Source organism: Eleutherodactylus coqui, chromosome 11 (assembly GCF_035609145.1).
Source record: "Eleutherodactylus coqui strain aEleCoq1 chromosome 11, aEleCoq1.hap1, whole genome shotgun sequence".
NCBI classification, from domain to species: domain Eukaryota; kingdom Metazoa; phylum Chordata; class Amphibia; order Anura; family Eleutherodactylidae; genus Eleutherodactylus; species Eleutherodactylus coqui.
Window position 1 is genome coordinate 128,765,629 of NC_089847.1, and position 14,002 is coordinate 128,779,630.

General features: G+C 47.3%; 1 protein-coding gene across 2 annotated transcripts in view; it reads right to left on the reverse strand.

The window, feature by feature from the left end:
• Positions 1 to 1,627: 1,627 nt before the first annotated feature.
• The window catches only part of LOC136582458 (catalase-like), a 64,946-nt gene continuing 52,571 nt past the window's right edge, over positions 1,628 to 14,002 (reverse strand). For both annotated transcript variants that reach the window (XM_066583510.1, XM_066583511.1), the window contains exon 13: positions 1,628 to 3,734. In XM_066583510.1, coding sequence (XP_066439607.1) covers positions 3,678 to 3,734 — 57 coding nt within the window. In that variant the 3' untranslated portion in view covers positions 1,628 to 3,677. The remainder of the gene's footprint in view (positions 3,735 to 14,002) is intronic.

Here is a 14,002-nt window from a genome sequence, read left to right on the forward strand (position 1 = left end):
ACCCATGTTTTCACAGCATATTATGCATATGTTGCACAGACGCATGATATGCGATGAATGGAGTCAATGAAAGTCAAGGGACTTGATCTATGCACATGTGCGTTTAGACACTATGTATCAATATGCACGAGAAATAAATCGCAGCATTCTGTATCTCTGCATACATTTATATAGGCTGCGTATGAAATGCTGTCCATACATAATACATTGCATATGGGCAGTGTTTTCACACGCATCCCCGCTATGAAACAAGCGGGGAATTAAAAAAACAATCACTGTGTGCATGTCCGTGTGATAAAGGTCATTAGGGAGTGGCTGGAGGAACATGACAATCAATTCTCTGCACTGCCTTAGCCCCAAAACTCCCCGGACTGTAACCCCATTGAATATGTTTGGGATATGCTGGAAAGAGCTCTGAGATCTGCGCCCACTTATCCGCAAAATGTTCACCAACCGACGGTAAGGCTGCAGCGGGCATTGGGTGAATATGAAAGATCTTCGCCATCTTGTGAGCCAATCTGTTATTGAGTATGTATAGTGGCCTACAGTTAGGGGTTCCCTCCAGCACCTCAGAATTTGTGTTGTATGTTTGTCTTGCATGTGAAATGAATCAGATTTATGTATTTTGGATGTTTGCAGGCATGAATGGGTTAATGTCTGGTCATGTCTGGAAAATGTATCGTTTTCTCCCCTGTGTCGTATAAAAGAGTGGTCATGTGTGAGCCTAATAGTTGAGCCAGGAGAGAGCCCAGAGAGAAACCAGGAGAGGGCCCTGAGAGAAGGGACATATGGAGGAAGCCGAAAGGTGGTCCGCTGTTCCCACTTGGGCCTATCCTTTCCAAAGATACTCCCCATGGCTACTAGCCACGAGGAGTGCATGAGCCCAGACATGGGAAAAGGCGCACAAGAACCGCGTGTGTCTGGAGAGAGAGATAGAAACCGTCAGAGAGCAAGGAACAAGTGAGTGACTGACAGTAGAGAGAGAGAGAATACCCACAGATAACTGTGACTGTGGATGTGTAAATACTCCATGAATCCTCACTGCTTCACCATTGTAAAGAACTGTTTATTATTGTTTTACTACCATCGCTTAAGTAAATGGACAGTACCAAATGTTCCCCGTTCTTGTCCTGAAAAGACACTCTGTGGGTGTGGACTACTTTATTCTACGTAATGACATCTGGGAGATCCACCGCACAGGATGGAACGTTGGCGTCACAAGTGAAAAACAGGACTACAGGTAACCACGGTTACTAATTTGTGAGCCCCTCTCCCCCTGTCGGTAACAATGTGGGGTTCCCAACTACCCTTAGGGAGGAGACTCTAGAGCCCCATGACAAGGTTATTCTCTCTACCCCATTGTCTACACAGCTGAGGGCCTGCTCTTCGGATGCTGCATAGGTGTTTGTAGCGCAGTGATCATTCAGTGTGTGCTTACTAAGTATCAGGTCAGTAGACAGGAAAAGGTACTGTAGGTGAGAGAGGTAGGTACATGTCATGTGACTAGTAACTCTGTGGCCATATGAGTAATGCTGAGCACTGATCAATCAGTATCACATACAGATCTTTATCCATATATTAGTATCACTTAGTGTACGTATTCCAGGAAGCAGCAGTAACACCGACGCAAATAACAACAGACAGTTTATTGGGTTGTTTAATGAAATAATCTCTATAAACCATTCATATTATTGTTTTATCATGAAACACTGACAGAATCTACTGTGTGCTATGCAGGACCTGAGCGGAGGTGAGCCGTTGTGGGGGAGACCACTGGTAAACAAGATGGATGTCACGGGTGGCTCTGCAATCTCTCCCGCCAATGGCTGAAAAGGACCTAGCATTGTAGAACAGGCACAAAGATGGTAGCAACTATTCTTAACGGTTTTGTCACGTGACGCCAGTACCTTTGCATTGTAAACTCGGGTTGTTGATAGCAAAATAACTGAGACGAGTCCACATAACTTTGTTGCAAACCGAAGGTACACAGTTTACTTAGCACTTTTTAAACACATTAAGCAAAGTAACGATTCACAGTGTGGCAGACTTGTGTTGCATTCAGGATTAACGTTGCTCCAGGCAAAAGAATACCAGAAACAGTTCTCTTCAATGCTCTCTATATTTTAAGGTTACTCAGAAAAGAATCCCACCAGTCCTAGTTATCTGAGGATTGTTTTCCAGAAGATTACTTAGTAGAAGATGGAGTGACTGAGATAGGACCGCTTGCACTTTCCCTGACTTTGCTTTAACAGGGGCTTGTACAACCCACTATTGTGTAGACGGTTGTGCTTGTTTGGGTAGCTTGTGTAATCCCACTCTATGGTCGTGGGACGTTAACTGCTACAGCCCTAAGATAACCTCCTCTCTCATCCACCTCCTGACGATGGCTCCCACTAACTCCTCCTTCACATCCTGCCTCACCCTGCTCACTTTTGCCTCAACTCCTCCCCCCGCTACCAATAAGAGAATTCTATGGCAAGCAGCCAATCAAGAGCAAGCTGTTGCCAGGCAGAATAGCTTTATCCCTTAAAGTAGGGGAAAGACAAGGTCTGTCTCCTGTGCGATACCTTCTATGTCTTCGCAGCAAGGTAGTTTAGGACTCCTAAGTGTGTGACTATTGTGTTGGACCCTCCGGGCCACTATAGTTACTATAGTACTGCTAAATCTACAAACTGTGCATTACTTATAAAGTACAACTTTTCAAAGAGTATAAAATGTACATTTCTTCATGTGTTTTCCTTCTGAGAGCAGCACTTTGTACTCTAGAGCTGCTCTTCCAACTGTAACCATAGTCCAATATTTTGTTCTGGAGTCTTTCAGTCACCTGGCTACCCATATGGATAAATCTTAGATCAAGTTCCCTTATTTGTGTTCCACATGATCATGCTCAGAAGAGGACAAGGCAGAGAACGGGGGGATGCCGTGGGAGCGTGATGAGAGGAATTTTATTACTTTATTGTTATTGGCACAGTGGGGCCTATAAATGACTAAGGAGGTACAGGGGGGCCTATAAATAACTAAGGAGGTACAGTGGGGCCTATAAATAACTAAGGAGGTACAGTGGGGCCTATAAATGGCAAAGGAGGCCCGCTGGGACTGTGCTGCCCAATGGCCCGCATAAGCCTGGAGTTGGCCCTGTGTCCGTCCCTAATTGGCGTATTCCTTCATCACGGAATTACCCCTACAAATAAAATAATTAAAGACCCAAGCGATGTCGTTCCCGAGTAACATGAAGGGAGGTTACCGAGACCGCAGAGAGCTCATAGATATCCGTAATGCCAGGTCATTTTAATGGAATCTATCCTGTAGAAATACATTTTTCGGACTGCCTCTTCAAAAGCATTTCTATTATGTCGCCTCCTAGTGGCAGGTCCATGAATTATCATTCTGTAGGATTCCAACTCTATTGGTGGTCAGCACAGGCCCATTCTTCAAATTAGCAGCAGAACCGGACCGACCAGACTTATTGACCTGTTATAAAATCCCTTTTATTTTTTAGTCCAAAACTTTTAAATTGAGATGGTTTTATACCAATAGGAGGCGTCACTGACAGCAGCGTGTTTAGTTTGCTGTGGGGGTGGAGCACCATAATGAATTAGGCTGAGGGTTTGCCCCCTTGTGCGAATATCTGTGGGTATAACCCTACGGCAAGACAACATGGCGGAGAATAATGCGGCTCAGTTTAGGGTGACCTTCTGTAACACGAGGGGGTTCGTCGGCGGGGCTTGTGCTTCCTGCGCAGAAAAACAAAAGAGAAAAGTGATTAATGGTGGGATAAATAAATAATAATACGTATACAGCGGCTCGGGGCTGCCAGGGACACATACTACCCAAAACATATTGGAACAGGTGAATCAGACATTCGATAAGGGCTCAATCACATGGGTGTATGCCAGCTGCGTATGACGCGAGTATTTTTCACACACGTGACATGCGGTTCTAAAGGCCCATTATTTTGGCCACTCACACCTGCATTTTTTATGTTACATGGGTATTATGGCGACTGTACACGGGCAGATATGTGTATCTGCTGTCTAATATGTGAGACACATACACCCGTGTGAGTGAGCCCTTAAGGTTGTGAGAGAGAGGGGCTGCTCGGAACCCACTGATGTCAACAGTAAGTGAGGAGCCGACCCTCTACATGCCACCACGGGACTCCCTTGCCACCCCGATAATGTCCCCATGTAACTTGACGGCCCCTCTATATGCCATCTAGCAAGTTGCCAGCGCCTTCTGAATGCCCCCAAGTAACTTGCTAGTCCCCTCCAGAAGCCATCAAGTAACTTGTCCGCATCTAGATATGCCAGTAAATAAATTGCCTAGTCTATCTGTATGTCACCAAGTAAGTTGTCAACCCTCTCAATTGGCCACAAGGTAAGTTATCAGCCCCTCTAGAGGCACCCAAGTACCTGCCAGGAGGTACAGACACTGTCCGAGCGCTCCATGCCCCGCTATTCTTTACTCAACCAGAAAACTCGAAATAATAATTGATGCCACAGAATTGATTAAGCTTCAAAAAAAAAGAATTCATACAAAGTAATTCATGTGATATACAAGAGGAATGGATATCGTGGACCGAGGCGTCAAGTATCAAGGACTCTATCGGTGCACTCCATGAAGTTATGGGATTTGAGTCTTATAGCAGAGTGCTAAAATAATAACTAATACCATGATAAAATATAATAGTGAGGAATAACACTAAATAAAGTATGCAGAGAAGTTACTATGACAGTTCGCAAATAAGAGAATTCTTCCCAGCGTTGTCCGCCTCCTGACGAACTGAAGAGCAGTACAGAACAGGAGATAAAATCAAGACATGTTTAACAATGAATAACTAGATGACTGTTAAACAATATTTATCAAATTAGAAATGTAATCAGTACAGTCTAGTAATGATTAACAGAGAGAAATGCAAAGTCCTACATCTGGGCAAGAAAACTGAAAAAAAAATGCACATACAGAATGGGAGGAATTGGGCTAAGCAGCAGCACATGTGAAAAAGACTTGGGTATACTAATAGATCATAGACTGAACATGAGTCAACAGTGTGATGCAGCAGCCAAAAAGGCAAACACAATTCTATGTTATATATTAAGAGAAGCATAGAGTCTAGATCACGTGAGGTAATTATCCCCCTCTACTCTTCCTTAGTCAGACCTCATCTGGAATACTGTGTCCAGTTCTGGGCACCCCACTTTAAAAAAGACAAAGACAAACTGGAGCAAGTTCAGAGAAGAGCTACCAGGATTTTGAGCGGTCTGCAAATCATGTCCTATGAGGACCGGTTAAAGGATGTGGGAATGCCACAGAAAGTGGTGAGTTCTCCTTCAATGGAAGTCTTCATAGGCTGGACAGACATCTGTCTGGGATGATTTAGTGATCTGCCGTGAGCAGCAGGTTGGACCGATGACCCTGGAGGTCTGTCCCTGCTCTACTGTTCTAGGACTTTATGATTCTCAGCCACAGCCTTTGTGTCCCCTCACCAAGATCCCGGATTCTGTGGGATAGTTGCGGATTTGGGATGCTGTCCTGCAGTCCCGGGTGGCAGGGGTATGTCCTGTCCCCAATCTAAGGGCCCTCTTATCCTGCATCCAGCGGGAATCTCAACAGTTATCAATCAGTGTAAATGCATGACCGGACTGAACGGCAAACGGAAATTTGTTTGCTTCTCGTTTGTCTTCAGTTTTTACATGCATAAAACTGAGCAGCGGGTCGGCGTGTAAACAGGCAGTCAGTTATTTATGTACAACTGCCTGTTTACTGTGAATGTAGTTGGGCTGGAACGATCCCCGGCCGCTCCGCCTCCATTCATTGAGCGATGGTCATTCCTGCGTAAAAGCACAGAAACTATCGCTGGGACGACTTGTCTGGCATCTGCACCCAATGGGTCATCCCATTTGAAAGTACTCTTGCTCACTTGTAGGCCCAGTCCAGCAGCAGCTGCTGTAATCCGTGTCACCCCTGACATCGTCCTCAGCGTCTGCATTCCTGCACGCAGATGCCGGGTGGAGAGGTCAGGGGTCACACTGATTACCCCAGCGACTATTGGATCGAGACTACAAGTCAATTTTGTTTGTGCTGTTGCTGCGGCTGATGATACACTATGGGGGTCACTCTTAAGACTGGGGCTACTAATGGGGGTCGCTATTACTACTGGAGCCACTATGGGGAAAATGATTAATACTGGGACCACTAATGGAGGCACTATTACTACTGGGGCCATTAAAGGGGTCACTACTATTGTGGCCACTTACTATGGTTCAAACAGGTGTTGGGTATGTTCTATATTGGTGCTTTAAAATGAGTGTCACACTTCGCCCCCGGTATAAAGCGATCCTCTGTCTCCCGGTCTCCATCACTCTTGCTGGAGCTGAAGCCTTTCGGCACCGCTGTGTATATGGACTCCGCCCCCGAGCGACGGAGTGTTGTCAGCGCTAGAGAAGGGGAGGAGTCTATATATACAGCAGTGCTGGGTGGCTTCAGTACCAGCTAGAGCGATGAAGACCCGGAGACGAAGGATACGGAGCGGGTATGTACTGGGACTACTACTTCTCAGTAATTCCAGACACGTCCTTAGAGACAGGGAAGGACTTTATAACTTGGCACAACCTCTTTGAAACTCGCCCCATTGTATATTTGATGTGTTAAGTGTCAAGGTAATCTTTGCTACATCTGTAGATCTCTAGCTACAGAATGAACCGGCTTGTAAGATCACATCAGCTCTTCTCTCCCCACTTCATATAGTTACAGTAGCGCTCCGACAAGTCTCTGCTTCTTTGGTCACCAACTGCACGACGCCTGAACAATCTGTCCCCGATTACTCCATTCCTTCTTCCTACATGACTTCGTTTATTTCTCTGTCTTCATTCCGATCAGTTCCTGACTTTAGGAAGGGCTCCTGCGCCGCGACACTCATTTACTGGAACTAAATGTCCGTCGCTCAGGACCCCAACCGATCAGCTGAGCGGGAGCATGCTGTCAGCGCCGCAAATACACAGAGATCGGAGCGGAAGTTTCCGCGCCGACCTTTGTATAGTGGCCGGCACCTGTAACTGCAGGCACTGCTTTCATTGAAATCAATGCGGTCTGCCTACAGTTACAAGCGCTGGCCACTACACAGAGGTCAGCGTGGAGACTTCCACTACTTCAGCTCCAACCCCGGTGTATTTGCACCCGCTCAGATGACCGGTTTGGGTCCCGAGCGACGGACCCCAGCTGATCAACCATTGTTGACCTATCCTGAGGAAAGGTCATGACTAGTATTCTCCATGGGAAACCCCTTTAAGCAAGAATCAAAAGTAGTATTTATTTCCATATGTTAAAGGAGCTGTACCACGATTACAATGTATCCCCTATACACAGGAGAGGGGAACAACTTGCTGATTTGTGGGGGTCTTACAGCTGAAAACCTTGCTGAGCTTGAGAATGGGGGTCTTGTGTCCCCCATTCTCTTCTCTGTGGAGTTACTGCACTTTCTACTCCCCCCCCCTCCCTGCAGTGAGAAGGAGACTGAATGGAGCGCCAGTTGCTTCTCTGATTTTCAATGGGACTGCGATAGAGAGTATCCGATGTCATTAGGGCCAAAAGAGCCCCACTAAGTATTAACATATATAAATAGATGCCATTTGTGGTTTTTGCTCAGCTGTCCGATCACTCTTGGTAGGACAGTGTATAGAGATGCCTGTAATTCAGCATTCACCATTATTACCAGCTTATTAATTACATACAATGTGTTGTCCCACTGATGTTGATGGGCGAACACATGGCCGGCCGCCAGTAAGTAACTGTACGGCCAGTGCAGCAAAGTCTGACATACGACGTCACAAAGTAATACTTCTTTCAACACTGCGTCTATTCATGAGTTTATTTCAGAAGACCAAATATGTCCAACTTTACTTGTTTGGGGAGTGTATTGACTATATCTCCATACTGCACCGCAAATGATCCCCTCTCCCCCAACCATGTTAACTTCATGGTACTGTGGTGTCGTACTAATGGAGCTTGTAAAGGGTTAAACATCATGTGATGACATCATAATGGTCATACTGGTCTCCTAGCAACATCTAACTACATCACAATGTTCTTCTATGACATCACGGTTCCGTCCGCTATGCTGCTCAGAGTTCTTTCTGGCGTGTTCAGAGCTGTATTGGCGACTGTTGCGGACAGACGTGCATTTATATACAGAGCGATTTTGCAGATTTTGCAGATATGGGATTAAGGGGAGGGAAAAAGCGGGATAGAGAGGAGCCAAGACCATCAGAGCCCCCAAAGAAGAGGCCATGTCGGGAGAAGGAGAGTGGCCAAGAGTCTGGAAAAGACAGGAGAAAGAGAGAAAGGTCTGTGAGTTCCATCAACAGACCTGAGAAGAGGTTTAAGGAGTGCGTCTCAAGGGAAGGTGAGGAGCCCAGGCCAGGACCAAGCACTCAGAGCCGACCGGTCAGAAGATGCACCAATATTAGGAAAAGATTCAACTTTATAAGTGTGATTGGCCAAGGCAGTTTCGGCAAAGTAACAAAGGCCATAGACAAGACGACCAATAAAGTCATGGCCATAAAAGAGGTCCTAAAGGAGTCATCAACACCAGAGGAGAGCCTTCACTTGGAGAACAGGATCCTCCAACTAGCGGCAGAAAGTCCTTTCCTGATGCACAGCCAACTGTCATTGGAGACCGCCAAGCAGTGGTATTTTGTGATGGAGTTTGCGTCCGGAGATCTGCATCGCCATCTGAAGAAGCACGGACCACTCCCTACTGACAGCGCCGCCTTCTACGCTGCCGAAATTACATCCGGCCTCCAATTTCTTCATGCCAAGGGCTTCATCCATAGGGATCTTAAACCAGAAAATATTCTAATGGACAACAGCGGCCATCTAAAGATAGCGGACTTTGGCCTGGCGCTCAATCAGACCGAGGGCATTACACAGTATGCCGGGACCCCTGGATACGTGGCCCCAGAGGTCCTCGCAGGCCAAACATATAATCTAGCCGCTGACTATTTTTCACTTGGGGTCATTATTTTCCAGCTGACGACCGGACGGCCGAGCTCCAGATGTAACATCGCAAATTTACAAAAATACCATCTTACTGCCGAAACTGAACAAATAATTAAGGAGCTTTTGTGCAAGGACCCAAGGAAACGGCTAGGAACCAACGGCTGTATAAGATCCCATCCCTTTTTTCAGGCTATTAATTGGAAAGAACTAGAAGAGCTCAAAATAACACCACCATATATACCATCAAAGTGAGGCCGGTATTACCATCTGCACCCTGGACCTCTGCCTTATACCTCATGAACATCAATAGGACCAGTGCTACCATCTGCACCCCTTGTAACATCAGACGCACCCTAGACCTCTCCTTATACCTCGCGAACATCAATAAGGCTAGTGCTACCATCTGCACCCCTTGTAACATCAAAGGCACCCAGGACTTCTACTATAGATAACAGAAGAACATCAAAAAGGCTGGTGCTACCATCTGCACCCCTGTAACATCAAAAGCACCCAGAACATCTGTCATTTATACCAATAGACCATCAATGAGGCTGGTGCTACCATCTGCATCCCCTGTAACATCAGAGGCACCTAGGACCTTGGCCATTTATACCAAGAGACCATCAATGAGGCTGGTGCTACCATCTGCATCCCCTGTAACATCAGAGGCACCCGGGACCTCTGCCATTTATACCAAGAGACCATCAATGAGGCTGGTGCTACCATCTGCATCCCCTGTAACATCAGAGGCACCCGGGACCTCTGCCTTTTATACCAAGACACCATCAATGAGGCTGGTGCTACCATCTGCATCCCCTGTAACATCAGAGACACCCAGGACCTCTGCCATTTACACCAAGAGACCATCAATGAGGCTGGTGCTTCCATCTGCATCCCCTGTAACATCAGAAGTACCCAGGACCTCTGCCATTTCTACCAAGAGACCATCAATGAGGCTGGTGCTACCATCTGCATCCCCTGTAACATTAGAGGCACCCAGGACATCTGCCATTTCTACCAAGAGACCATCAATGAGGCTGGTGCTACCATCTGCATCCTTTGTAACATCAGAGGCACCCGGGACCTCTGCCATTTATACCAAGAGACCATCAATGAAGCTGGTGCTTCCATCTGCATCCCCTGTAACATCAGAGGCACCCGGGACCTCTGCCATTTATTCCAAGAGATCATCAATGAGGCTGGTGCTACCATCTGCATCCCCTGTAACATCAGAGGCACCCGGGACCTCTGTCATTTATACTAGGAGACCATCAATGAGGCTGGTGCTACCATCTGCATCCCCTGTAACATCAGAGGCACCCGGGACCTCTGCCATTTATACCAAGAGACCATCAATGAGGCTGGTGCTACCGTCTGCACCCCCTGTAACATCAGAGGCACCCGGGACCTCCGCCATTTACACCAAGAGACCATCAATGAGGCTGGTGCTACCATCTGCATCACCTGTAACATCAGAGGCACCTGGGACCTCTGCCATTTATACCAAGAGACCATCAATGAGGCTGGTGCTACCATCTGCATCCCCTGTAACTTCAGAGGCACCCGGGACCTCTGCCATTTATTCCAAGAGATCATCAATGAGGCTGGTGCTACTGTCTGCATCCCTTGTCGTCCAAGCGAGAAAACTAACTAACTAACCACCAGACAAGGCTGCAGCCTACATTCCTCGCCCGGACCGCCAGGCTGCTGTTACAGGACCCTGCTGGGTGAGTACAGGACTGTAGACCTTCATGTATCCAGACCTTTACCGTTAACAGCCTTTATTAGACATACAGCTAACACAGGGCCCCCAATATCTAGAGCAATGGACTAAACCCCTGGCCTCAACTGATCTGACATCTGCACACTACAAACTAGTCAAGGGGCCTCCCTGACCGGCACCAGACCCCAAAACTGTAGATACCCCTATGCCGAACCTGGGTGAAACCGATGGTTTCCAATATTTCGGCCTTTAATTATTTCTTGCATTTTCTCCTACAGCTTACAGACATTGGATAAGACTGAAGTAAGCCGGACAAGAAGCGAACACTCAGCTGCCCAGCCGCCGCTACAGAACCCAGAGCAGGAAGACAGCGCCATGGAGCGTCCCTGGAACCAGAGCGCTTTACCCGTCCACCACTCCTCTGCAGACTGGGACGGTGATCTGTGCAGGACAACATCTGGGTTCACTGCGGACCGAGAAGACACTTAATAAACTTTTCTTCTTCCTCTTGCTGCCAACCGGCGGTATTACAGAGAGGAGATATTAATAAATACTAGTTCTAAACTAACTGACTATTCCAATTATTGGTGGTTGGGAAACAGTTCTATCTGGTGTGAAATAAGCCACGAAGGCAGCAAGAACCACCGGACCGGGCTGCTTGTTTGTCGCCATCTTCACATCCCTTAAAGGGGTATTCCCCTCTCAGATGTTTTATGGCTACCACAGCTCCTCTGGGACCCGCACCCATTTCCTAATCTGGACCCTGAACTCGGTAGTCGGGAAGGGGGGGGGGGGGAGGTTAAGAGGACTGAAACAGCTGTTCCTGTAGCTCCACTATAAGGGCTCCCACCCACTGGCGATATTTTCTTTCTTGCGCTGCGAGAGCACGAGAAAAATCTCACATCGCAGCGCAAGAAAGAGGCCGGTATAGAATCGGCATATTGCAAATGGTTTCAATGGGGCTAGTGACAGCAGCGATAGCCCCATTGAAAGCATAGGAAGAATGCCGCGGACTTCTGCCACAGCTGTGGCAGGAGTTTCCTTCATCCCCGCGGAGACCGCCGGGATAACGGAATCCTCTGCCACAGCTGTCACAGCTGTGGCAGAAGTCCCCGGCATTTTATTCCATTGCTTTCAATGGGATCGGCACAGCTGCCTATCCCATTGAAAGCACTGGTTTGGCAAGCCCCGTGGAATGATTATTGGGGAAGGGCTTAAAATATAAGCCCTTCCCCGATAATCGGCCAAAAGCGTGAAAATTTTTTTTTTAAATTATACTCACCTCTCCTGCTCTCAGCCGCGTCCTCCCGCTGGCTCACCGGCACTGCTATTGAGCTCTTTCAGCAGTCAAGGATTTAAAAATCCCCGCCTCCTGAAAGGGCTGTGCAGATTGGCTGAGGGCTCAGCCAATAGCAGCTACTGCTTAGCTATTGGCTGAGCGCTCAGCCAATCACACATAGCCCTTAGCTATTCATTCATGAATAGCTATATCTTAGCTATAACAGCTACACTGTTCCTGTGACTTGGGAGCTGCAGAGAGAACACAACCAACTCTGCTACATTGTAGGCAGGACTCTATGGGAGTTATGGGAACAGTGCAGCGGAGCCCAGCCTGGCAGTTCTCGTCAGCCCAGATACCCGGCCTCCTCATATTCATCTCAGTTATGTTTGGCCAACATGGGAACATGCCTTTAATGAAAGGAAAAAAATGATGCTCCACTTCTTATACGGTGCAGATTGTGAACGCTCCACCATGAAGTGTCAGGAAAAAAGCCAAGTGACTCCATAAGACGGAGCCGTTCTGCAGACTTCCCAACTTCTGGACAATGAGAAGAGGGAACTTTTAGTGTCATGTGTAGCGTGGCAAACATGGTCAACATTTTTATAAATGATCTGGAGGAGGGAATTGATGGGAAACTGATCAAATTTGCTGACGACACAAAGCTAGGAGGGATAGCTAACACTAGGAAAGAGAGGGAGAGAGTATTCAAAAAGATCTATAATAGCTTGCACAGTGGGCAGCAACTAACAGAATGGTATTTAACAAGGAGAAATGCAAAGTCCTACATCTGGGCAAGAAAAATGAAAAAAGCGCATACAGAATGGGAGGAACTGGGCTAAGCAGCAGCACATGTGAAAAAGACCTGGGTATACTAATAGATCATAGACTGAACATGAGTCAACAATGTGATGCACACAATCACAGAAAATGGCCATATACCTACTGACTAAGGAGGGCAGATAGCTACATCCCCTGAGCATGCAGGTAGCAAACTACCAAATAAGGGAGCTAATTACACCTGTGCAGGACACCAATGAGACAGCCACTCACACAGCCTCTTAATGTAGAGGGGGTGGCTGCTTGGTGTATACTCCCACACAGAGTGGATACAGAATCCCACACCTTCTGATACGTGTAGTCCACCATGCAGACCAGCAACCTATCAATCACACCATAGTTCAGCGGGTTGCCCTGCACCTCAACAAATGAAACACATTGGTACTGCCACCCTGGGCTCTCCCTGTTTTTTTTAAGCCCATGGTGGACCACATGGGAAGTCAAGTGTCGTCATTCCAGTCTGCGGAATATCAGTGAGCACTTGAAGATTAATGGTGACTTTAATGTATTTGGGGTGGTGCAGATCAAGGGGTTCAGTAACACAGGCACTGGTCTCCTGGTTTCATGGGAGAAGAGCTGAAGGAGATTACCACCAACAGGGAAAGCCTGTGCTGTAATGTGACCAATCCCACTTGACGTCATTGTTGGGTGGGTGGTATCATCCGGAAGCATGGAGGGGTCTGTGTTCAAGGAGAGCCACATTGAGGATGTAACTTGTAGCCTCACATAATGTGTTTTTCCATTTCCGTCAGCATGTATTTTGTGATATACAACATGTATATACTACACCCGGTATACACGATCCTACCAAAAGTCATTGGACACTTAAAGGGGTTTTCCAACAAGAATACTACTGATGACCGATCCTCAGGATAGGTCATCAATAGTTGATAGGCTGGGGTCTGTCGCTCAGGACCCCAACCGATCAGCTGAGCGGGAGCATGCTGTCAGCGCCGTAAATACACAGAGATCGGAGCGGAAGTTTCCGCGCCGACCTTTGTATAGTGGCCGGCATCTGTAACTGCAGGCACTGCTTTCATTGAAATCAATGCGAGGTCTGCCTACAGTTACAAGCGCTGGCCACTACACAGAGGTCAGCGTGGAGACTTCCACTACTTCAGCTCCAACCCCGGTGTATTTGCACCCGCTCAGCTGACCGGTTT